This window comes from Trachurus japonicus, chromosome 16 (assembly GCF_045865225.1).
Source record: "Trachurus japonicus isolate A0001 chromosome 16, Traja_1.0".
NCBI classification, from domain to species: domain Eukaryota; kingdom Metazoa; phylum Chordata; class Actinopteri; order Carangiformes; family Carangidae; genus Trachurus; species Trachurus japonicus.
In genome coordinates, this window is record NC_140922.1 from 12,895,332 (window position 1) to 12,920,470 (window position 25,139).

The window sequence follows — 25,139 nt, forward strand, 5'->3', positions numbered from 1 at the left end:
TTATAATATGCCTGTTTTCTTGTTATTGCAATAGCCTTTTACAGTAGCTCTTCAATGTGGTTTACAGTCATTTTGTTACATGTAGCCTATGTCTATCTTTTAAATTTTAATGTGACAGTTTCCTGTTATCCACAGGGAGCTCTCAACTGACATCAACACTTACTGTAATAGCTCCAGTGGAACAGACCATCGTGACTGGCAGTGTTCCCAGTTCCCTTGATTGTACAACACTGTAACATAGGCTATACATCTCAACAATATTACTGTACTAGCTATGCCATTTTAAATAAACCAGGTAGAGTGTGGTTCAGATGAATAATTAAAAAATATAGGTTCATTTGGCTTTTTGACTTATAATAACGTTAATAACATGTTATTATTCATTTTTGTTAAGTTATTGCATCACATCAATTGATTGTAATGGAAATGACACAGGTATCTCAACATCATATTTTCATATTATAGCTACCTACTTGAGTATACTGACAATGGATGTACTGTATGGTAAATATATGCTGAAATGTGTTTGAGCTGTGTGATGATTTCCATTGACCTTGGTCTTTTTGAATTGCTCAGGGGTCCAGTTGGCAGCTGCCTCAGCAAAGTCTGGTCTATACCCTGCCTGACCCTGTATTCTTACATAATACCGTCTACTGCTTTTTGTCCTTTGGTTGCATGATTTAAAATAGAGGACACAGAGTAGGGTCAGTGTATCTTTTGGTCATTGGATTTTATTTTGATGAATGGGAATTAAAAAACCAAAAACCACTGGTTTATTCTATTTTCATTTTGAAATAGCCTACAAAAAATAAAATTGAAACACAAAGTGTTCTTGTTTTAGAGAGTCAAAAAAAACAACAACTAAATTTTAAAAACAGTTTGATTTTCATGTTCTATTTCTATTTCATACAAAAATAAAATCACCAGTCAACAGAAACAAATAAACTGACCCAGACCAAAAACACTTTTTTTCCTCCATATTTTGACACTGGATGTTGTCATTTTCAAGGCAGGAGCGCCAATCAGCAAAGTGCCTCTGGTTCTGTAGGCCAAAATGTCTTTAGAGCCCCACTCAGATATGATTTCAGATTTCATATGATTTCAGCAAAATGAGGCCTGACATTTACAGAAATCTGTGCACATATAAGGCAAGGCAAGGCAAGTTTATTTTATTTGTATAGCCTGTTTTTACAAACAGTTTGTCTCAAAGGGCTTTACATGGCATCATAACAACATCCTCTGCTCTTAGACACTCACATCGACTGAGGAAAAACTCCATAGAAAACCCTTTTGTGAAAAATTGGAGAAACGTCAGGGTGAGCAACAGAGGAGGGATCCCTCACCCAGGACGGCAGACGTGCAATAGATGTTGTTACAGACAAGAAAACAGTTTACAGAATGTGGAATTGAAATGTTAACAAGAGCTGGTGGAGGCAGCTTCTGGTGGGAGGAAAGGCAGGGAGAGCAGGCCAGCTTAATGGGAGGACTGGATGGCAGACTGGTTCATGGGAAGGCAGGCCGGTTTAACAGCAGGGGAAAGGGGGGGGGCAACAGGGGAAAGGGGGGGTAATATATAACACGAAAGTGGGGGCAGAAGAGGATTTTCTGCAAGAAGTTTAAGATGAAAACTGCATAAGCTTGAGACTCCAATCTGGAGTTAGAGGTGGCAAAAGTCATAACCAAAGTATGAACCTGCTATATCTCCCCTTTTCTATACTCTGTATTTGGTTAGTGTGCATGTGCGTGTGAAGACTTTGCTTTTCTTCTAAAGACCAGTCCGGCCCACGGCCTTGCCTTGTAAATGACAACTTCCAGTGTAGGAATATGAAAAAAAATGTTAGTTCTTGTTTTGTTTGTTTTTTTGATTCTGTCTTCTCAACTCAACTCAACTCAACTTTATTTATAGAGCCCTTTAAAACAACCACAGCTGAAACAAAGTGCTGTACATAATGCAACAGAAGAATAAATATAACATAATAATTGTTAATTGCTTTTAAAACAATTTAAAAGCAATAAAACAATTTAGAATTTAAATAACACAATTAAAATAAAAAACATTAAAAACAATGAATAAAACAAACCATAAAACACTAAAACAGAGGTAGAGTCTCATGCTGAGTTGAACGCCAAAGAATAAAAGTGGGTTTTAAGACTAGTTTTAAAAATGGACAGTGATTTTATTTTTGTTATATGAAATAGAACATGAAAATCAAACTGTTTTTGAAATAGGCTAGTTAATTGTTCTTTGACACTCAAAAAGAAGAATTCTTTGTGTTTCAATTTTATTTTTTGTACTTCAAAATTAAAATCCAATAAACCAATAATTTTTTGTTTATTTCCCATTCATCAAAAGAGAATCTTGACCAAAAATTGACCGAAATGCATACTAAGTTGAAGTAATTCTAGCAAAAGGTAATTTCAAGACTTCTGTAATCCAGTGAGACTGTTTCATGAAACAGAAAATCCTCTAGCAGTAGATGTTAGTTCATAATCTATAATCTGGGGCTAACGCGCTAATCTGATCGTTTTACAGATGTGGATGGTTTTGCATGTGCTCCTGTTCTTCCTCACTGACTGCTAAGGGCTGGGAACATGGGACTGCGTACCTGCTCACACTGAACGGGCTTTACCGCAGGTGTAAAGGTTCCTGGAGATGATCCTTCCCCTTTTTGTCCAGGCCACTGAGTCAAGGAGGTGCAAGGCCTGTTAGCAGATGTCTGACAGATATGAGCCAATCCTGACTCAAAAACTTGAAACATATTCCTTCAAAGCTTTTGTTTACTGTCTTCACACACTGTGCATATTACGGCTGTTACAGCTCATTTCTAGGTGATAAGGTAGGCCTGAAACATTAAAAGATTAGCTTTATGCTGCTTAATAAATGTAATGACTTTATTATAAGGCTTGACCAGATCACTTTTTCTGACAGCATCATATAGGGACAATTAAAATTGTCAATCAATCAGTCATTTAAGATCTGGAGTAGGCTACTCAAGGAAAAAATGAAGCTGTGAGGTACTGTGTCTAATGGGTGGCAGTAGAAGCCCTATATCAAATGTTTGACCACAGGCCTGTTAAGTGGTTAATACGGCCCTGACATCAAACATAATCATGTCCGGCATTATGACTAAGCAGCTGCAGTGCTAACAGTTTCATCCCTTTCCTTAATATGCAGTAATAGCCAAACACAGCTACACAAGTCTTACAGAAAGAAAAGCACATCAGCGATGCAATGCATCAGAACCCACAGCAACATGACTCCTGGTTTCCTGATGCAACAGTAAAACAGACCAAGGAACATCTAGGAAATGACAAAGTTAATGTAGTGTTTGTGTTTTAAGGTCAATGATGAAACTAACCTTGTGGTGGGACTGCTTGGTTAACATATGATCCCAGGAATTTCTTTAATGCCAAGATGGCCTGGGCCATGGGGCTTGAGACGACTGAACCCATCTTGTGTCAGGCTTGAAACTGAAATTTCAGCCATCTGCCCTCTCTGCAGGGGTGGTTATAGTAAAGGGAGAGGGGCATTAGTGCTGATTTATAACTCTCATTTCATATCTGAAACAAAAAAACCCCACTGTAATACCGATTTTATGGGCGTTTCTGGACACCAGCTGGTTAAAAAAAAGAAAAAGAAAAATCCTGATCAGTCTTCCTATTTAATTCCCACTCCCTGATCTGCAGCAGCCACCCTCCTCCTCCCACTGGTTCTGGGTCAGTCTCCTCGCAGAGTCGCAGCCAATCCCCGTTCGCAACAGCTGGGTCTTGGGTCTGGCCACGCCCGCTGCCCGGCCCCAGCCTTGTTCTGGAAACGCTCCAACATTATAAATCCATTGTCCAGCACGCTCACACTAGTCTGCGGTGGGCTCCTCGTGTGGAAGAAGTGAAGCGTCTCTCCTCGTCGTTGTGAAACTTTCGCTATCATAATGAGGGAAATCGTGCACATTCAGGCCGGCCAGTGCGGTAACCAGATTGGTGCCAAGGTAAGAAATTAAAATTATTTAAAAGCTGGGCCTATTTATTCCTGTGTAAAAAAAATGATGCTTTCACTTCACTGTCACGCCCAGACTGATTATGCAGGTCACAGACAACTCAGCAGACATTTAAAAAAAAATCTTAATGTAGCTGATTTTGATAGGTGAAGACAAAGGAGTCCTTTTGTCTCTTTGTGAGTGAATAAAGACTATTCCTTACATATAACAGTGCATGTTAATACATTATAAACCAGGAAATCTTACTCTCAGATAGTAAAAAGCAACTGTTGGACTGTATTTTTTGTGCTTTTCTGTCTGGATCTTGTGCACTGCGGTAACTGGGAGGTGGGTGTGGAGCAGCGGACCGTGCAGGCTCCTATCGAAATAACGGTATAACGGGACTCTTGTGTCTCGACGGGTTTTGTTCACACAACACCGGGCGTGTCTGCGTCTCAACACTGTGGATTGAGCTGACCTCAAGACATTGTCTATGGGAAAAGAAAAGAAGGAGAAAAAAAAATCTATTCTTCCCCTGTCAGAGCCCCTTCAGTCCGCACTGGGTTCTTTGTCTTGCACAGGCAGATATGACTGGTATTCCAGACAATGAGTGGGAGCTGGGATGGAAGGCCTGGTTATTTTTCTCTAAATGGTCGATGGATCAATAGTCCATATTGATTATACTTTATTTCTGCGGGCTGTGGATGCAGACTGCTGTTTCAGCTGGTGATGAGAAAGCAGGGGAGCTGTGGAAAGGGTGTGGCATGGATAATTTGTAGAGACAGAATATCTCACAATAAAAAGAGAATTTTATTTAAAGACATCTGCTTTTAAGATTTAAATGCCCACACTGACTTTTTTTTTCCGTCAATTTATGCGTAATTTTAATTCATTTAAAACTATATTTTACCCAGTGAGACCCCACTGTCTCGCCTCACATCACTACATCACCCACCCAGTCTCACAGCAACAATTGCAGTCTGCTACAATACATGTCCTCTTGGCCCATTATTATCCCTGTCTTATTATCTCCTTTTGTTCTAGAGCTGATTATTTTCTACAGACAGCATATGTTTAAGTGGGATCGCTTGAATGCAGGAATCTTGCCCGGCACACTCTAACAAATTTTGGAGATCACATGAACAATGGCCCATATTTTACAGGATACATCATTATCGTGGTGATGCTCTGCTGACAGAGATCTTAATGTCCTGTATAGCGGGGCCTGTCTTTGTAATCAATGTCTTTTCTTTCCTAACCAAATTAGGGGTGGGGTGGGGGAGGTATGGAGGAAACAGCTGATGCACAGTGGGTGAAGTCACTGGGTTCTCAATTGATTTAATGTGCAACTGCTGGCAATGTCTTGGCAGAAAAGCCATAGGAAATGAACACAACCTATAATCTAACTAATTTAGTTTAGAATTTCTTTGGCATTTTATCGTAGAAAGCTACAATGTGCTGTGGTGTGGTGTTAAAATAACTATTGGTAGCCTGGCACTGAGGATCCACATTTGTTTCCATTCCCCCAGGACTCATTGATTCAGATGTCCAGTGGATATGATTGACAGAGTTGCTGAGGGACTACATTGTGGTGAATTAGGTCAGGGTGTGGCATTGCTTTCCTGCTTATTGTCCTCAATCTTTCTCCACGATTCTTCTCTTGTCACTGATGGCTATCTGCTGTGTCACTGTCAAATGCTCATCATTTTCTCAGCCCCTTATAGACGCTTCCTTCCAACTCTTTGTTCGTCTTTGTCCTGCTGCGCTCTGATCTCCCTCATATTAAGGTCACTTGGCCATTTTTTGTTTTACATGGTCTTATTTAAATGTCATGATACTTAGTCCACAGCTGACTCCCAATCTCTTAAGCACTGAGCTGCAATACAGCCTGCTTATCCAGATTACTCTAAATCCTCCGATTGCTGCTGTTAGCAGAAAATCACAGGCTGTATGACCAAAAAATTGTCTGAGTTGGAAGAGAGAAAAAAATCTGCATGCAAAGATACGCAAGAAGAGTCACACCCACTTCTGGGATTTAATGCACACACACCGTTGAAGACGCGAGTGTTGTCTTTAAAGAGAGAACCAGACATGAATACAGATCTGAAAACAATGAGTGTCTTCAGTGTTCTGTGACTGCCTGCAAATAGAGTTTATTTTCAGCTTTGCCTGTGGAGTGATCTGTAGTCCCTTTGTGCTCTCTCCTTTGCATTTTACATCTGAAAGAACTGCATTCTGCCAAGTCATCAGTTGGCGACTATGGAAACATTAACAGCTGTATTGTATAAAATGGGTTCAGATATGGCTTGGTGAAAGGGGAAAAAATGCTCTCATTTTCATTCAGACTCCAAAAATGCAAACCCTTCTGCTGTTTTTCTCGTTTAAAGTCCACAACCGCATTGCTAATAGACAGATGCATACTTTTTTTTCCTTGTAAGTAACTGCCATGTGATACTTTCTATTTTCTGTCTGCAGTTCTGGGAAGTGATCAGCGATGAGCACGGCATCGATCCCACAGGAACTTACCACGGAGACAGCGACCTGCAGCTTGACAGGATCAGTGTTTACTATAATGAGGCCACAGGTTAGCTGCCTTCCAATCAAGTGATTCACACATAAAGAATATATTACAGATACATTTTTTCAAGTTTACCATTTAATTATGAAATATAAAATTAGACATGCTATAACTTTCTCATGTCCTCTGTCATGCATGTGTAACATCATAAACTGTGATTTCCTGTGTTATTGAGTTGGTATACCTTTTCTCCCTCTCTCTTCTTCTTATTCTTTCTTTTTTTTTCTTGCGTAGGAGGTAAATATGTGCCCAGGGCCATTCTGGTGGACTTGGAGCCTGGCACCATGGATTCTGTGAGGTCTGGTCCCTTTGGTCAGATCTTCAGACCTGACAATTTTGTTTTTGGTGGGTGGAATGAAGACATTTTGTGAACTAAATTACTAAAAGTTTTTATGAGCTAGGTAAAAGAATCACTCACCTGAATGTCATTGCTTCCCCTCTAGGTCAGAGTGGTGCTGGAAACAACTGGGCCAAGGGTCACTACACAGAGGGAGCTGAGTTAGTGGACTCGGTCCTGGATGTGGTCCGCAAAGAGTCAGAAAGCTGTGACTGCCTGCAGGGCTTCCAGCTCACCCACTCTCTTGGTGGTGGAACTGGATCCGGTATGGGAACCCTCCTCATCAGCAAGATCCGTGAGGAGTATCCCGACCGTATCATGAATACCTTCAGTGTGGTGCCTTCCCCCAAGGTAACATACCCTAACCCCTAAGCCTTGTGATATATAAATTTAGCTTCTCGTGGCTTTGTGTGTTCTTTCCGAGATCATGAGACTGACAAGCAGTTCTGTGTGTTTTCTTTCCTCAGGTGTCCGACACAGTGGTTGAGCCTTACAATGCCACGCTGTCAGTCCACCAGCTTGTAGAGAACACTGATGAAACCTACTGCATTGACAACGAAGCTCTGTACGACATCTGCTTCCGCACTCTCAAACTGACCACACCCACCTATGGAGACCTTAACCACTTGGTGTCCGCTACCATGAGCGGAGTCACCACTTGCCTGCGCTTCCCCGGTCAGCTCAATGCTGATCTCCGCAAACTGGCTGTCAACATGGTGCCTTTCCCTCGTTTGCACTTCTTCATGCCTGGCTTTGCTCCACTGACCAGCAGGGGCAGCCAGCAGTACCGTGCCCTTACAGTCCCCGAGCTCACTCAGCAAGTGTTTGATGCCAAGAACATGATGGCTGCATGCGATCCACGTCACGGCCGCTACTTGACCGTCGCCGCCGTTTTCCGTGGCCGCATGTCCATGAAGGAGGTTGACGAGCAGATGCTCAACGTTCAGAACAAGAACAGCAGCTACTTCGTTGAATGGATCCCCAACAATGTCAAGACCGCTGTCTGTGACATTCCTCCCCGCGGCCTCAAGATGGCTGTCACTTTTATTGGAAACAGCACAGCCATCCAGGAGCTGTTCAAACGCATCTCTGAGCAGTTCACTGCCATGTTCCGTCGTAAGGCCTTCTTGCACTGGTACACAGGTGAAGGTATGGATGAAATGGAGTTCACTGAAGCAGAGAGCAACATGAATGATCTGGTGTCTGAGTACCAGCAGTACCAGGATGCCACAGCTGAGGAAGAGGGTGAATTTGATGAGGAGGCTGAAGAGGATGCTTGAAGATGTTAAGGTCAAGACATCAATGCCAAAAAAAAAAGTCAAAAAAGAACAACCACAACAGTAACTGAGGAACCAACATAGTGTTAAGAGCATTACTAGAATCAAACCTAGCGTATGTTAGATATCCCTTGTCATTCTCTTCAAATAAAATTGAAAAAGGAAAAATTGTCTGCCTCTCATTAATGCTTGCAAATTCCAGGTGCCTGATGAAGCTATATGACAGTGAAGTACACCCTTACATTCTACTTACCACAGTAGACATGGATGGACATGTAGTAGGTTAGACGGTTGCCAGAAGCTATTTAAATGATTACTAGGCTGTAGTACCCCAAGGGACTAATTCTCCTCATTATGATGGTAAAGGGCAAATGAAAAATTGCAACATATTAGAACCAGTTTCCTTCTCAATATCAAGCCACAGTCCCACACCTATCCCAGTGCTAGGCCTGAATCAGTCTGAAGAACATGCACGACCGCACCATGGCAGCATTCAGATAATCTAAATATACTCAAGAATGTAACAAGGTATTTGTTGGTTGAGCAAAATACCATTACACATATGTAAACTTTTCCTTTTGTGTTTGAATTCCTGTGGAAAGTTCTAGCTCACATTTTAAAGGGAAATTCCACTTTTGTCTAAAGGATCACAAATCAACATTTGTCATATCAGAATTATGATACGGGAGAGTGGGGTAAGTTGAGCCACTTTTCATATTCAGGATCATTACATCAAGACAATTATAGTTTTGTTGCTAACTAAATCTGCATGTCAGGATGTTGTGCATCCCTACAAACAAACAAAAAAAAACCAGAATGAGTGTAAACATCACTATGTTGATAATATACCGTACCATATCCAAAAAAGTGGTCTCATGGCACAACTTAAAGGGACAACGAGGAGTTTTGGAAAAGCGAAGCGTTTTCACACTACATTTATGAGCCTCCGCGCGCACCGTAAAATTCTTTGACCGGCGCAAGACGGACTTATTCATTCATCAATAATTAAAGCAGATATCAGTGGAATGTTTTTGTTAATATAAGTCCTAAATAGTCCTATTTTCCGTCAGCAATCACTTACATGAAGTATTTCAGCCTAAACACGAGTCTCTCCGTCACTCTGCTCTGCTGTAACCCGAGGAGAAAATTTTCCTTGTGGGATACTAGTGTTATCCAATGAGGGGAGAGAACGGCATGAAGGGCTGTGTGTGCAGCCAAGGGATGCGCGTGAATGTGGTGACGTAGCACGAGGACCAATTGATGCCTGACAAGGGCGGGGGCTGCTAACTCATGGTGCGTTCAAGGAAACTCGTACTTTGTGTTTTTCCTTCCTGTGAAGTCATACCAGTTCGATCTGGTACGAGTTCACGGGTCGGAAGTTACGAGTGGCCGTTATAGGGAACTTTCACAGACAACAGGACGGTAAAAACACGAGCTACGGGTTACCTGGAACGCTACCAAGTCGTAGTTGTGACTTGAAGCTGTAACTTACGGTTTCAAAAGCCTGCCTTGAACACAGCATTAGCCGAAACGGCCGTGCCGCTGTTATCTGCTTTAAAGTCAGAGGTTCAAAGAGGTTCAGCTACCGTCGTAGTTCCGACCATAAACGGCGATTTGGCTGCGTTATTCTCATGACTCGCCACGAAGGAAACGCTGGTCGGCTCGACCAGCATTTCCGCCACCACTAATAATAACAAAATAACGATAGAGACAGAACGATATATTTATCGAAAATGGGCCCATTAACAAATGTGGGTAGCGGAGATTCATCCACATTAACGTGAGACTTTTTTATAACCGAATAGAAACTCCTCGTTGTCCCTTTAAAGGAGAATTCCGGTAATTTTTGACCCCTAAATCGTTGTCCTGATGGTCACCCAGTGTTGGGGGGAGCAAAAAACGCGACTAAAATTGATGCAGGCAAACCAGAGTTACACCATGGCTAGACGGCGCTAGCGCTAGCGACAACGCTAAAGTATGGGGGCAATTTTTTCAACCACAAAAAACAATCAAATATCTATGGTACATGACTGGAATCCTTATGACACACCACTGAACTCATAAACTGTACAGTATAAACCGGTATAAACAGTATAAACTTTGTGTTTTTGCATGTAATCATTCACCTCAGACAGCCGAACTCTGGAACAAAGACATAAAGCGATCGCAGAGCGCCTTCTCCCCGCCACAGAAACAAACACTTTTTCCTTGTTGTGATGATTTCTTTACAAAAATAAACGGTCGAGCAGTGCAGTGGCATGTCCAAAATATCTCTAACCGTTCACTGGGTGACCATCAGGACAACGATTTAGGGGTCAAAAATGACCGGAATTCTCCTTTAACCCGGAGCCTACAGGTGGATGCTGGGGTGGTGGTATGGAGAAAGAGGAGAAAGAGGGTAGAGCAGTGTAATGCTGCTGTCATAGACAGGCAAAGAGGACGATGGGTAAGTCAAATCGACCGCCATGAAATGATGCAGGCAAAAATACTACTGCCACCCCCCCTACTCCCCCCCACTGTGGTAAATTGATGACACACATTGCTTTAGTGATATACCAAATTAACACAAAACTGAAATATGAGCGAACTGAATTTGAGCAAAATTTTGACAAGAAACAAGTGCTATGCGGAATGTTTGTGTGTTATGTCTACAACCTTTATCGGCTATTTGCATTTTTTTTTTTTTTTTTAATAAAACAGATGACCATTATTGTTATTCTCTCATTAAACTATCTATAATTTTCCAACACAAGCATCTAGAAGTATACAGTTTGACCAGTTTAGTCAGTGGTTTAGAACAAGTGAACTGCTTCAACTCACCTCACAATCACATTACGGTCTCTTTGGTGTTCGGTTACGGCGCGAAAATAAATGGAGGAACAATGACGCCCCTCCGACGTTTGGTCCAATCAGAGACGTTCTCAGTAAGCCTGTGGTCTGAATGTCCAATGGGAACAGAGTATAGCGTGAGTGACGGTTATGCTATCCAATCGCTTGTGGTTGAAACGCCTCTTGTGGGCGTTGTTTAGGTTTTCCAGGATATGCATGCACAGTTTTGTCCACGGAACGAGGATTGGCGTGTGAAGGTGGGTAGCATAGTACAACCTTTTTAATCATAGACCATTACAAGAAACAAATTGCAACGCATCCACATGAAAAAAAAGAGAGCACACGATTTCCTCATGCAGCTGTTTGAATTAACGGCCAAGCGAGCCGTTCAATCGCGTTAACTCTCTAATTTCCATGGTAACAATCAGGATAAGGATTGTTATTTTCTTGAAAACTAACGTTAGGAATCAACTCATGTATAGATTTGAAGCATGTTTCTTCTTCAAAACTTATAAAACGAGCGGTTTTATTGACCTTACCCAAACTCGTTTAAGTTGTTTTGTTTTGATACTGACAGGAAGTCGGTGATTCAGAAGACATGTTTGCATGTTGATAAAAGTTGTACTATCTAAACGCCGTTTGCCTTAATGCTAGACAGTGGGCGCTAGCCACGGATCTAATATAATACACCCATGGTGCTAGCACGAAAACAACAGAGAAGTACAAGATAACAATGCGGTATCAACGTTAAGACCACTGCTCCGTTAGAAATCACCACTTAGCTTCTCGGCTAACATTAGCTTCTTTGAGTTGTCCAGGTAAATCTGGTGAAGAAGATATTAACGTACGTTGTTGACATTATCGGCATTTATCTGTGCAGAGCAGTCACCCTGTCCTGTGTGAAGCATGGATGCTACTCAGGTGATCTGCGACTCATTCATTGAGTCAGATGAGGAAGAAAATGAGGAGGAGGATGAGAGCAAGAGGGAGCGTCCTTTGGCTAAACTGTGCATCCTAAAAAATCAACACATCCCTGAAACAGGTGAGTGTTACTGCTACTGTTAGCAATGGTGATGTATCAGCTGGTTATTACAGTGTATGTTCTCTATCACTTAGATTTACCCCTCTTTTTGGGAGATAATGTGCTCGGCCGTGACCCCAGCACCTGCACCCTGCCCCTGACAGCACCCTCAATATCCAAGCAGCATGTCACCATCAGTATATCTCTCTACCGCAGAAGAAGTTCTCACAGTGACACGGATGTAGAGGCTTTGGTTTGGGATGTTGGGAGCATGAATGGGACCCGCAAAGGCCGCTTAAAGCTGACTCCTAACGTGCGCTATGCTCTGAGTGATGGTGATAGTTTGGTGGTGGCTGATATCCCATGTCGGTATGTCAGCTGTGCTGTAGACACTGTAGTCTCTTCTCAAGTGGACCTGAGGACATCTGGGAGCAGAAATTCAGAGGTAAAAGACAGATTGCCAGATGCCTTGGGAAAGAAGGGAGATGACAAAAGTGCAGGCAGCAAGAAAAGTGTCAACAGTGGTGCAAAAGCTAGGGTGTCATCACTGAAGACTCCTGACAGAGCCAGTTGCTTGTCCTTTGAACAAACTCCAACCCAGCCACAGGGCACCCTGGTCCCAGAATCTGATTCAGACTCAGAAGGAGAGAGAAGGGGAAGAGGAGACGGAAGGCGCATGACTCTAGGTATGCAAATCATGTAAATATATATAGAAATGAAGCTCTGTCTTTTGTATCTGATGATTTACAAACTCATCTTTATTGTCTTTTACAGTTTCTGATTCCGACTCTCATAAGTATAGTCCCACTTGCTCAACATTCTTGAGTCCCACTAATAAAATCGTCCCTGAAAGGTTTGTTAGGCTTTTTGAAACATGTATGTATATGTCTATGCAATTTATCCCTTCATCTCTAAATTATAATTCTTATCACCTTGTTTTCCTCTGTTTTACAGTGAGGATGAAAGTCCCATCACACCATCCTCTTCCACTAAAAATAGACCTCACAAACATGTCAGCTTTAGCAGGGAGGAAACAGAAGTAGATGTGCATGGACAGCTGCTGGAGGAAAAAAAGGCGCTTGCATTTGTGCATGACAGTGAAGAGGAGGGAGGAAGGGAGGAAGAAAGAGCAGCACCAGGAGATAAGGCTGAGAAAAGTGGACAACGTGTGCCAGTGAAAGAGGAAAGCAATGCCAGTGTCACAGGACAGGATGAATTGCCTGTGTCTACAGCAGCAGTCTCCACAGATGCAATTCCTGAATTTAACATGGACAGTGACACAGACGTAGAGGGAGAGGATGAAGGGGTGGCATCTGTGGGTCCTGTAACCTCAAACACTAACCAGGTCAAAGAGCCACCAAACACAGCTCAGTTCCACATGGACAGTGATACAGATGTCGAGGGGGACGAAGATACAGTAGACAGAGCTCCTAAAACTGTGCCTACCTCTGTTAATTCATTTATTCAGCCTGAGGAAATGACTGTGGACAGTGACACTGATGTGGATGATGAAGCTGCCACAGAAGCAAAACCCTTGTCATTTCAGACAGCACACACAGCTGACACTGGCTCTTCAACACAGCCAAAAGATTTCCACTTAGACAGTGACACAGATGTTGACGAGGAAGAAGACAAGGGGTGTGAAACAAAGAAACCAAGCTCAAAGATAGAAGGAGCTCCCACTAGATTAACTGGGCCTGAATCTGCCCCTCTGCCTGTTAATAGCCTTCATCCAGACAGTGACACAGATGATGAAGCAGTCCCTGCCCCTGCCCTCAGTGACCCTGTGGTGGTGCCTGCTGCCACAAAATCGTGCACTACTGCAGATGGAGGTGCTGATGTGCTGTCTGACAGTGACACAGATGTGGATGACGATTCACCCCTGGTCATACCTGTTGAGGTCACAGCCTTGTCAGAAGTCCTTGAGTCAGATTCTAATGACACAGATGTGGATGCATCCAGCATGCCCCCTGCTGGGGAAGGAGCCAATCCACCTGACAGTGATACAGATGTGGAAGACAAGGAGACAGACAAGGGCCACATCCCCAGCCTATGCAGAGAGAAAACGCCTGAGCTGCTGGTTCCTGTTCAGAAGTGCTCTACCCCAGCACAGTTGTTAGGTAAAACAATAATATATTTATAAATCAAGAACAATATGTATGTTGGTAGTTCTCATATAATAATTATAATAATAATTATTATTATTGATATAGCCTAGTTATTAGTTCTCATATAGAGAGGATAATTACTAAAGGGAAACTATAATGAAGTGATTCAGTTAAAGCAGACTTCCATTTTTTCACTCTGAAGACACATTAATGCCTCTGTCCACTGTTAGTTTTTTGGCATTTCTGAAATCTTTTAAACATGTGTTCAACCAATGTTATGTGACAAAAGCATGTTCTTGTCTAATTTCATTATTTTCATTCTTGGGTGGTTCCAGAAAAAAATGTGGAAGTTATGGAGACTCAGCCTTTCCTGATTCCCTCTTCAGTTCCTTTGAAATGTGAGTAAATTGCTTGTAATACATAATAACACAAATAACACATAACTTTATTTTAAAGTAGATGGATATACAGTATCATTGGGTTGCAGAAACGTCTTTATTTTGTCTGTCTCCCAGGTGCTGTAGCCCCGGTTGCACGACCTGTAACATCGTCTCCCTGCTCAGACAGCCAGGACGATGAGGACATGGTAGTGGCAGAGACGCAGTCCTTTATTCTTCAGACCCGAGATTACAAGAGCAACCCTCCAAAAGTCAATACCACGGACCTGACCCAACCTTTTGGCCTTGAACCTTCTGATGTTGAAAATGATGAACAGTCCACAAGAGAAGGCTCTTTTCAGCTGGGATTGTCTGACAGCAGCCACCTGCAGTGTCCGGCCCAAGACCTGGCCATGGAGAGCACTCAGGCGTTTGTCCCTACAGGTTATAGTGTGACAATGGAAGACACCCAAGCATTTGCAGCTGTCTCTACTGGAGAGAATGATCTACATCTAGAGGCCACACAGCCCTATGGAAAGACAGAGGAGCTTGCCAGAGGTTCAGTAATGTCTGAGAAGGAACCCCGGATAGATTTGGCTCTAGAAGCAACACAGGCGTACACTTCAGAGCACCGCAGTGATTCAGAGAGTGAAACAGATGATGATGACAGGAAATACATTACTGCTACAGCTGAGACTCAACCTTTAAGCATTCCCACCACCTCTACACCTCCTGTACTTAAGGGGGAGGCAGGGCGGCCTCAGCGGAGACGCCGTGGTGAACTTTTATGTGCCGAAACTCAGCCTATGAGTGCATCGGATGATAAAGAAAGTGATGATGAAGATTTAATTCCAGTTCCACAAAGAAGAAAAGCAAAGCCACTGCAACTTGAAGAGGAGCAGACACAGCCCTTCATTAGGTCTGATTTACCAGTTTTTGAAACTCAGCCCATGGTTATGAGTGAAAATGAGGACAGTGATGATGGGGACTCGTTTCCATTTTTTCGTGGGAAGAGAGCAAAGCCTTTGCAGCTTGAAGAGTGTACACAGTCCCTCTCCTGCTCTGAAGTATCCACAAACGAAACCCAGCCCATGCACTTTAGTTGTGCTCAAACTCAGCCTATGGATGCGTTAGAAAGTGAGCAAAGTGATGAAGATGACTTGCCTCCAGCACCACGAAAAAGAAAAGCAAAGTCACTGAAAATTGAAGAGGAGCAGACGCAACCACTCATTTCTGAAACCCAGCCTATAGATACAGGTAAAGACAACGAAAGTGCTGTCGAGGAACCGATTCCAGGTCCACGTAAAAGAAGAGCAAAGGCAAAGAAACTTGAGGAAGATGAGACCCAACCGCTCACAAACGCTGAGGTCTCAACTGTTGAAACTCAACCCATGGAGACACAACCCGAGGCTGGGATCAGTGGAGTCACTGTTGGAAAGAGAAGAGGGACAAGGGCAAGATTAAGAGAGGAGGAAGAGCAGGCGAAGTGTTCTGAACCACCAAAGAGACAGACAAGAGGGAAGAATAAAGCTTTGACTACTACCAGAGGACGGAGAGGAAAATCCAAACCTGATGAGGAAGAGGAGGAAGTAGAGCAGGCCAAAAGCATTAGAGGGAAAAAACCCATGAGGCAGCAGAAACATGAGGAAGATGGAGAACAGTGTGAAATGGAAGGAGATGAGCATGCTGAAAATAGCAGCCTAATAAAGGAGAAACAAGAAGGGCAAGAAAAACAGAGAAAGGAACAAGAAGAAAAGGAGAGATCTGCTCAGTTACAGAAAGAAAAAGAAAAATCAGAGAGAGAGAGAAAGGAGCGAGAAGAAAAGAAGAGATTGGAGCGAGAAAAGGCAGAACAAGAGGAGAAGGAGAAACTGGAAAGAGAGAGAATAGAAAAGGAAAGAAAGGAACAGGAAGAAAGGGAAAGACTAGAGAGAGAAAAGAGGGAACTGGAAGAGAGACTTGAGAGGGAGAGGAAAGAACAAGAACTCCAAGAAACACTGCAGCGGGAAACAAAGGAAAGGGAAGAAAAAGAAAGACAAGAGAGAGAAAAGAGGGAACTGGAAGAGAGACTTGAGAGAGAGAGGCAGGAACAAGAACTTCAAGAAAGACTGCAGAGAGAAGCGAAGGAAAGGGAAGAAAAGGAAAGACTGGAGAAAGAGAAGAGGGAACTAGAGGAACGACTTGAGAGAGAGAGGAAGGAAAAAGAACTTCAAGAAAGACTGCAGAGAGAAACAAAGGAAAGGGAAGAAAAAGAAAGGCTGGAGAAAGAGAAGAGGGAACTGGAGGAAAGACTTGAGAGAGAGAGGAAGGAAAAAGAACTTCAAGAAAGACTGCAGAGAGAAACAAAGGAAAGGGAAGAAAAAGAAAGGCTGGAGAAAGAGAAGAGGGAACTGGAGGAAAGACTTGAGAGAGAGAGGAAGGAAAAAGAACTCCAAGAAAGACTGCAGAGAGAAGCGAAGGAAAGGGAAGAAAAAGAAAGACAAGAGAGAGAAAAGAGGGAACTGGAAGAGAGACTTGAGAGGGAGAGGAAGGAAAAAGAACTCCAAGAAAGACTGCAGAGAGAAGCGAAGGAAAGGGAAGAAAAAGAAAGACAAGAGAGAGAAAAGAGGGAACTGGAAGAGAGACTTGAGAGGGAGAGGAAGGAAAAAGAACTTCAAGAAAGACTGCAGAGAGAAACAAAGGAAAGGCTGAAGAAAGAGAAGCGGGAACTAGAGGAAAGACTTAAGAGAGAGAGGAAGGAAAAAGAACGTCAAGAAAGACTGCAGAGAGAAACAAAGGAAAGGGAAGAAAAAGAAAGACTGGAGAAAGAGAAGAGGGAACTAGAGGAAAGACTTGAGAGAGAGAGGGAGGAAAAAGAACACCAAGCAAAACTGGAAGGGGAGGCAAAGGAACGGGAAGAAAGAGAAAGACAGGAGAAAGAACAAGAAAACAAGGGAGAAGTAACCAGTAAAGGGCCCACAAGAGGTCGGAGGGCAGCCAGAAGAACAACTGCTGCCCCATGTACAACAGGGCCTGAGCAAGACTCAACCATATCAACCAATGATGATGTCCCAGCTAGGAGAACCAGATCTCGCTCCAACTCCTCCAACTCCGTCAGCTCAGAGAGATCTACTTCAAGCGTCAGCACCCTGGAGGGCAGGGGGAGAGGTCGAGGCAGAGGCAGAAACAGGACCAGTGAACCACCCCAGGCGACCATCAGCAGAGGCAGCAGCAGGAGGAGGACAGTGGCTGCTGAGACAACAGAGCAGAACAGTGATAATAGTTTTCCTCAGGGAGCCCTTTCGAGGTCTAGCTCCACTAATTCTCTCAACTCTGACATTTCCAGTTGCAGTGTGAGCTCTAAAAACAGAGGAAGAGGAAGCAGGCGGCTGGAAAGTCAGAGGAGAATAGAGCCTGAACTGGACTCCATCCCGCCTGACAATAGTAATGATAAGAAACCTGCAGCCAGGGGCAGGGGCAGCAAGAAAACCGAGAGACCTCAGGAAAATGAGGAGACAGCAGACTCTCAGCAGGCTAGTGCCACAAGAGGGCGGCGTCGAGCCACTGCACATGGCTCTGAACCCAGAGCTGCAGAGGAAGATCAACCAAATGAGGAGGAAGGTGTTGCCAGCGAGGTATCACTTCAGCCTAAAAAGAATGTCAGGAGCAGAGGCCAAAAGCTAGTGAAGACTGAAACTACAGAGGCCCCAGTTGCTCCTGCAGTCAGTGATGGGGATGAGAGTAAGGACAAAAGAAAAGGAAGAAAGAGAGAGTTGGAGGCAAATACAGAGGAGGAATCCAGTAGTAGCTCCAAAATCTCAAAAGGAAGAGAGAAGGCCCAAACAACTGAGGCAACAGAGGAAGAAGGAAAAGAGGAGGAAAATGCTGTCGAAGCCAAGAAGAGAGGTAGAGCATCCAGTGCACGAGCCAAGAAGAGTGCAAAAGAATCTCCTGATGAAGTGGAGGCAAAAGAAGACAGTGAAAAATTGGAAAAGGATGTTGTTGAGAAGAAAGCCAAAGCTCGGCCGTCTGCAGTCCAGAAAAAAAAGAAAGAGGAGCAGGAAAGTGGAACAAGTGTCAGTTCAACGACAGAGAACGCCACATCAGAGGTGATTGATCACTTCACTTCAACATACTTGTTAGATATTAAGGTGTTGGAAGAGTTTGTTGTTGTTTTTTTAAAACATAAATCAGACGAAACAGAAAGCTTGAGTAGCGTGTAACGAGTGCTCTGGATCATCTGTCCTTGAAACGAAAGGCTTTTACCTTGGCCAAAGGCCCTGGTGCATTTCTCTCTCGTGAGTCAGCCTTTCCAGACATCATAATGTACTGCAATCACCGTCAGGGACTGTCTCAGTCTCTCTCAGCATCATGTGTAGTTTGACCCGCTTCACATCGCCATTAATACACAAATAAATTAAGAGGTTTAGTGGTCACACAGTCACTTCCCACTAATGTTTTATCAACATTGCTTTCTTTATCCCTCCTCGCCTCACTGCTCTCTTGTGTGTTTCATGCCTTACCCTTGTCTACTTTGCCTCTTGCACTATTTTGGTGCCCCCCCCCCCCCCACCTGTCTCTCCCGTTTAACAGCCCCAGACTCCAACCACCAGTGCATCCCGGAAGCGACAGGCTCCCGCAGACTCCTCTCCCGTGGCAAAGACTCCACGCTCCTCCCGTGCTTCCCTTGCACCTAGTGGTCAACAACAAGCTGCCAGCCAGGCCTACAAGGTCCTTTTTGTTTATCTCTGCTTGTCAATGCAACCCTTTAGGCAATTTGGTCATGGGAATTATTTACCAGAGGGAAATATTAAAGCAGAAGTAAGTGATATATTTGTGTTAATATAAGTCTTAAATAGTTATATCTTCCGACAGCAATCACTTACATAGAGTGTTTGGTCTGAAACACGGGTCTGTCAGTCACTCTGCTCTGCTCTGAGCCGAGGAGAAACATTTATCGTATCCTACAGTTTTATCCAATGAGGAGAGAGAACGGCATGCAGGGCTGTGTGTGCAGCCAAGGAACGCCGTGAATGTGGTGACGTAGGGACGAGGACTGTTATGGTGCGTTCAAGGAAACTCGTATTTTTCCGACCGTGAAGTCGTACCAGTTCGATCTGGTACGAGTTCACCGGTCGGAAGTTACGAGTGGCAGTTATAGTGACTTTCACCGGTATAACAGGTCGGAAAAACACGAGTGGGTTGCCTGGAACGCTACAAAGTCGTAAGTTGTGACTTGAAGCTGTAATTTACGATTTCAAAAGCCTGCCTGGAACGCAGCATTAGCGAAAACGACCGGACCACTTACTTCTGCTTTAATATATGATGAATATAAGAATGTGAAGGAAGAAAATTTAGAAGATTGATGCCACTTGTATCTGTTAAGTATGTAGCTAAAGCCAAGCTAAAATTACCCTACCATAACATACTTATTGGAGGCAGAAGGAGGCAAAAATATAAACACAGAAATGTAGCAATGACAGTCATGTTTCCCTCTGTTATGACCTCCTGTCTGTTGCTTCATAAGTCATGGACACTCATTAGATTGGTATCAATCTGCAAAACTATCTATCTACTATACGTATCACATCCACACTAAGGATGTGTAGATGTTCATGCTGTCTACTTTTTTGTTTGGTTGTTTTGAACTGCCTAGTTTTGCTCCGAGCAGTCTGTCTTGTTTGTGAGGGGGATGGTTGTGTAATTCAAATCAGCAACAGGAAATGATACAATGATGCATGGTAAAATGCACACAGAAGATGTGCTTTGCCAAAGTTAGAAGCAGATTTGTTTCAATTGCCCCATTTCTAAAATCACTAATCTCATTGGATAACGCTTTGTCATAAGATTGTTCAATAAGCAAAGATGACAACACAGTGTGTCTGTGTGTGTCATTCCCTCAGGTGCTGTTCACAGGCGTGGTGGATGAAGCCGGGGAGAAAGTGCTGGCTCGTCTAGGAGGCAGCATGGCTAAAGGTGTAGCAGACATGAACTGCCTGGTCACTGATAAAGTGCGGAGGACCGTCAAGTTCCTGTGTGCACTGGCAAAAGGAATCCCCATTGTCACCACACACTGGCTACAAAAGGTTAGTCACTATAATAGCAGTTCAAACTGGCCCTAGAGTATTTGTTTCACTCTTGGACAAATAAAAATTAAAGTACACTGTATACACAAATAGTACACACACTTGCAGAGACATACTCAAGCAGACGCTGTCCTCTCATGACGTTTCAGAGTGGCAAAGCTGGGAGCTTCCTGCCTACTGATGCGTTTTTGGTGAAGGACCAGGAGCAGGAGAAAAAGTTCAGTTTCTCCCTGCAGGAGTCTCTGGGGATCGCCAGCAGTCAGCTTCTCTTACAGGTACCCTCTAATCCTGTTCATTTCAGTGCTTACATATTAAGAGTGATAGGTTGACAGTGTGTCAGTGTAGTGTTTCACATGGCAGCAGGGATGAGGAAGGTGTCTACTATTAGAATACTTCGTAGGGCTGAAAACCTTTCCTCTTTATCTACAAGATTAGCTTTTGGCTCAGCATTTTTGCTGTTGAATGTGCTCACATCTTAAGAAGAGCACAGTGCTGATTGTTTACCATTATACTGTGGCTTTGTGGGAAATAACTGGACATTTACTGTTAATGTACTGGTTATGTTTTATGGGCACTTTGCATAAACAAGCAGGCAGTACATAGTCCTGCTGCTCTGCACCGTTTCATCAAAGCTGCAGAATTGATACCACATATTGTGCTGATACCAGCTATAGTTGAGGAACAGTATACATGTGTAATATCAAAATCTATTCTCAGGAGTCTTGTATTGATTTGCTGAGGCACTCTTGGATAGATTAAATAAAAACCAAGAAATCACATCTCTTCGTAGGGATATGAGATCCATGTCACAAAATCAGTGAAGCCGGAGCCAGTTCAGATGAAAGACATAATCTGCTGCAGTGGAGCTACCTTTCTACCTAAGATGCCCTCTTCTCCCAAGGTACCTATCTTCCTTCTCAGTGTTTCACAAAAAGTAAATTAACATTTAATCACGGTGCTCTTTGTTCAAGTCTCATTATTCCACCTTAACCCATAAGGACCCACGGTGACACGGGTGTCACACTGCCTTCAAGTGTCCTGGAAAGCCCCTTACACATATTGATGTTGAACTTTTAAATCATGAAGTCCCTAAGTGACATCTACTCAACATCCTGGTGCAGTCACATGACTCTCTGTGAATCTCTCTATCCATGACAACATTTCCAAGATGGTGGCCAGCAGAGTTGGCACATTTCACAGAGGCAGCTACTTTTAAAAAGCTTGCTTTCTGTCAATAAAATAAGCCACCACCCATTTCACAATGCAAATCCTTTTATAACATGTCCCTTGTTGTATTTAACCTGTTCTGACCTCATTTTTTGAAGAAACTCATATAAAACAACTTAAGAAAATATTGCTGTGACATATACGTCACATCGGGCCTTAGCCTTAAAAAAGTCAGGAAAAATACCATGTGACGCCTATGTCACAATGAGAAAAATGGGAAAGAACTGCTCAATTAAATTAGGTGATTCAGGTATTTTGAATTAATATACTCTATGTTGTTCAATTTAAAACATAATTTTAAAATGTTAACATAAAAATAATGTCAAATTCAATCAATATTTAATAAAATGATATATCAGTCCGGAAATTGAACCACAGATTTAGCAGAGACACTCTTCTCAGTAAATGAACAAGATTTTAGTATCCCATGCTGGTCCCATATTAATGTAATTATGCTTTTTTGCTGTATTTTCTGTAACAAAATAGGATACAGTGTTCAGGATGTACTGATGATCATCAGACGTGCAATAGATGTTGTATACAGAACAACAAATACAGCAAAGAAGAATGAGAGTTTACATAAGAAAATATTAGGAAACAAATAAGAAAAGTTAACTCAGTCAAACAGTCATGAACCAGGTTTGAGACAAGGGTTCTGGACTGCTGTACTGATGGGAGAGAGGGTCCCATGTGGTGCATTGTGAGAGAAGGACGTTTTACCCAGCTCACTTCTGACGAATGGAATATGACCCAACTATCAGTTCTGTGAGTGGGTACCAATGTTTTGTGATTTCATAGTTAACAGAGATGATAAATAAGGAGACAATAACTGTGACAGGGCTTTAAAAATGGATAAAAACCAATGCTCTTTTCCCCGTACTGTCAGAAATGACCAGCCGACATTTTGATAAAGAGTGCCGTGATGAGTATTATATGAATCATTGGAAATGAAATGTAAGGCTGAGTGGTAAACAGCATCCAGGGGAATCAAAGTGGAACTAGCAGCTCTTCCATAGATGTCATCTCCATACTCTAAAACAGAGAAAAAATAGTGTCTCCAATTTTTTTCCTGTGGTGAGTAGGGAAACGGTGCTTATTTCTGTATAGAAAGTCTTAGTTTAGCAATGAGGGTGGTGATATGGTGCTTAAAATTAAGACAACTGTCCATCCAGATGCCAAGGTATTTGTAGTTGCAAAGAAAATTGTGGTTGCACAGCTTTTAAGGCTTCAGTAACTGGTTAAAGCCTTCAATATGAGGCAATATTCGCATTTCTATAGTGTTTGCCCTTTTTTGTTGTGAAACTTGTCTTAAAAAGGTGTTAATAGTAACCAGCAAATTTGTAATTTTGATATATGTTATGGAAATGCAAATAAAAGGTCAAATTTGTGTTACAGAGCAAAAGAAAATGTCAAGCCCATTTATTTTCAAGTGACAATTTTAAGTTACCAAAAACGCCCGATGTGACATATATGCAACATTCCAGATCTCTGACAATAGGTGGCGCTATTTCAAAAAAAACTTCAAAAATGTGTTCCATGCATTCCACTTGGTCTGTGTTTCACCCCACTTAATTTTCCTTCAAGGATAAATGGGTCTGGGTTCTTATGGGTTAATTTGGAATCTAAACTGTGATCGCCCCTTTAATTTTCTGTCTCCCTGCTGTCTCTATTAGCCTCAGACTTTGGTGGTTTCCTGTGAAGAGGACTGGGCGCTGTGTGGCCCCGCCGTCTCTGCATCTCTCCCAGTCGTCACCGCTGAGTTCATTCTCACAGGAATCCTTCAGCAGAAAGTTGACTTTCAAATGCACACTCTCTCTGGCCCTGTAGCTAATCCACAGCCTGCAGGAGGCAAAGGGAGGGGCAGGAGGAAGATGTAGCATCAGTGGCGTACAGAGGAAATCTACATTAGTGTGTGCGTAGTCATAATTTGCAGGCAACCTTTCAAATCAGAGGTCAATATAAGACCTAGTGAGACGACTGATTGTCTGAATGAAAGCCTTGAAAAATATATTTGCTGAATGCAGCTAATGTTGAAATGAATGTGAAGACATTTTGTATGTGCATTGTCAGCCCTTGAAGTGATAGCTGTCAAAAGTTCAGAAAGAACATCTCATTTTATATGGACACATTTCTGTTTTGCCAGAGGAAACTGTGAGAAATTAAATTTAGGAAGCAAAGAGGCAAATGTCTCTACTTTTTATGTTTCTTAATTCCAGTCTTTTCTTAGTCTTACATGTTGCCTTGTCCATGTGGGAAGGATTTAGTTTTTAAAATAAGTAAAGCTAAGAATGATGTTGCTGCTATACAAGGTGTTAAATAATTACCAATTAACCGTCCTTGTCAGTCCCTCCTCTCCTCCTCCTATGTGCTCTACCCTTCTCTTTACACAACAACAACCAGAGTAGGAATTACCATTGCTAAACTGCTACCACTCTCTGCTAAGTGCTTAAACTCAATCAACCTTTTTGGCAGGTAACCAGCTATGAAAAGGGAGTTGTTTAAATCATGTTTAGTCGGTGGAACCGTAGACCCCACGGGGTCTATTTGCAAGTCCATCAGCTACAGTGACCAGTAGATGGAAAAAAGCTTCTTTTTTTTCTTTCCTGATAAGAAGTGCTTAGTGCCTTTTTATACCCAGGTAATCAGGAGCCTACCAGTGTATCTGTTGTGTCTCTGTCTCCATTAACCACCACCACCTACTCCATTAATGCTTCACCCAATCCTATTACATTCAGGGATGAGATACAATACAGGCACCTGAATGCTGATGCTGCTATTACATCAATATCTTATGATGTTTCCCCCTTGCCTGTCTCTTCACTTCTTACATACGGCCTTGAAGCTATGTTGTTATTGTATGGCAGAAAAAAAGACAGGATATGGTACTGACATGATATCTGATTGCTGTGTCAGTGGTGTTTTAGACAGACTCATTAGCTTGTAATTTTGTAGAACTGTTATCTTATCTAGTTTGTATTTGCACCAATTATGAAATCTGTCTGTACAGTCGATGGAAACATTAAACATTTTCTAAGACAGTTAACCAAGTGTTATTACTTTTTTGTGCCAGTAGCTACACTTAATGTTGATATTTTTGGGATTTCCGTAGACTGAAGCGGTTTGGTTGAGGAAGGCCACAAGATTTGACTGAGAGCACTGGAGAACATTGAGTAAGGGGACCTTGTTGAGTTTTATTGAAACCGAAAATGACTGACTCATGAAAGGAATTTAGTTTTCCAGTAAAAACAGAAAATGTTATTTCACTGAGACATTCAGTATGTCTTGTGACTTCATACTCATTAGTTACAACCTTAACTTAGAGTATACAGTTGCTACATTGACTCAC

At 42.6% G+C, this 25,139-nt stretch overlaps 2 protein-coding genes across 4 annotated transcripts; both read left to right on the plus strand.

The window, feature by feature from the left end:
- The first annotated feature begins 3,857 nt into the window (after positions 1-3,857).
- On the plus strand, positions 3,858-8,334 carry tubb5 (tubulin, beta 5). 2 transcript variants are annotated; one of them, XM_085801642.1, is made up of 5 exons: positions 3,858-3,986; positions 6,450-6,558; positions 6,787-6,897; positions 6,996-7,240; positions 7,357-8,334. In XM_085801642.1, exons 1-5 carry the CDS (start codon positions 3,930-3,932, stop codon positions 8,167-8,169), a joined length of 1,335 nt encoding a protein of 444 aa, XP_085657768.1. In that variant the 5' UTR covers positions 3,858-3,929; the 3' UTR covers positions 8,170-8,334. The 2 variants fall into 2 exon arrangements, with proteins under 2 accessions (XP_085657768.1, XP_085657769.1); XM_085801643.1 differs by having other exon boundaries at positions 6,790-6,897.
- Positions 8,335-11,131: 2,797 nt separating this feature from the next.
- mdc1 (mediator of DNA damage checkpoint 1) lies at positions 11,132-24,832 on the plus strand. 2 transcript variants are annotated; one of them, XM_085801640.1, is made up of 12 exons: positions 11,132-11,256; positions 11,881-12,037; positions 12,112-12,702; positions 12,791-12,869; positions 12,971-14,136; positions 14,460-14,522; positions 14,640-18,589; positions 19,074-19,211; positions 20,384-20,566; positions 20,716-20,841; positions 21,357-21,467; positions 23,467-24,832. In XM_085801640.1, the coding sequence occupies exons 2-12, from the start codon at positions 11,902-11,904 to the stop codon at positions 23,668-23,670; spliced, it is 6,747 nt and encodes a 2,248-aa protein (XP_085657766.1). In that variant the 5' UTR covers positions 11,132-11,256; positions 11,881-11,901; the 3' UTR covers positions 23,671-24,832. The 2 variants fall into 2 exon arrangements, with proteins under 2 accessions (XP_085657766.1, XP_085657767.1); XM_085801641.1 differs by having other exon boundaries at positions 11,232-11,252; positions 11,876-12,037.
- Positions 24,833-25,139: the final 307 nt, after the last annotated feature.

Coding starts and splice junctions, on each gene's coding strand:
- tubb5 (XM_085801642.1), top strand. CDS start 3,930: ATGAGGGAAATCGTGCACATTCAGGCCGGCCAGTGCGGTAACCAGATT. Junction 3,987..6,449: donor GTAACCAGATTGGTGCCAAG/GTAAGAAATTAA, acceptor TTCTGTCTGCAG/TTCTGGGAAGTGATCAGCGA. Junction 6,559..6,786: donor TTACTATAATGAGGCCACAG/GTTAGCTGCCTT, acceptor TTTCTTGCGTAG/GAGGTAAATATGTGCCCAGG.
- mdc1 (XM_085801640.1), top strand. CDS start 11,902: ATGGATGCTACTCAGGTGATCTGCGACTCATTCATTGAGTCAGATGAG. Junction 12,870..12,970: donor AATAAAATCGTCCCTGAAAG/GTTTGTTAGGCT, acceptor TCTGTTTTACAG/TGAGGATGAAAGTCCCATCA. Junction 20,567..20,715: donor CCACACACTGGCTACAAAAG/GTTAGTCACTAT, acceptor ATGACGTTTCAG/AGTGGCAAAGCTGGGAGCTT.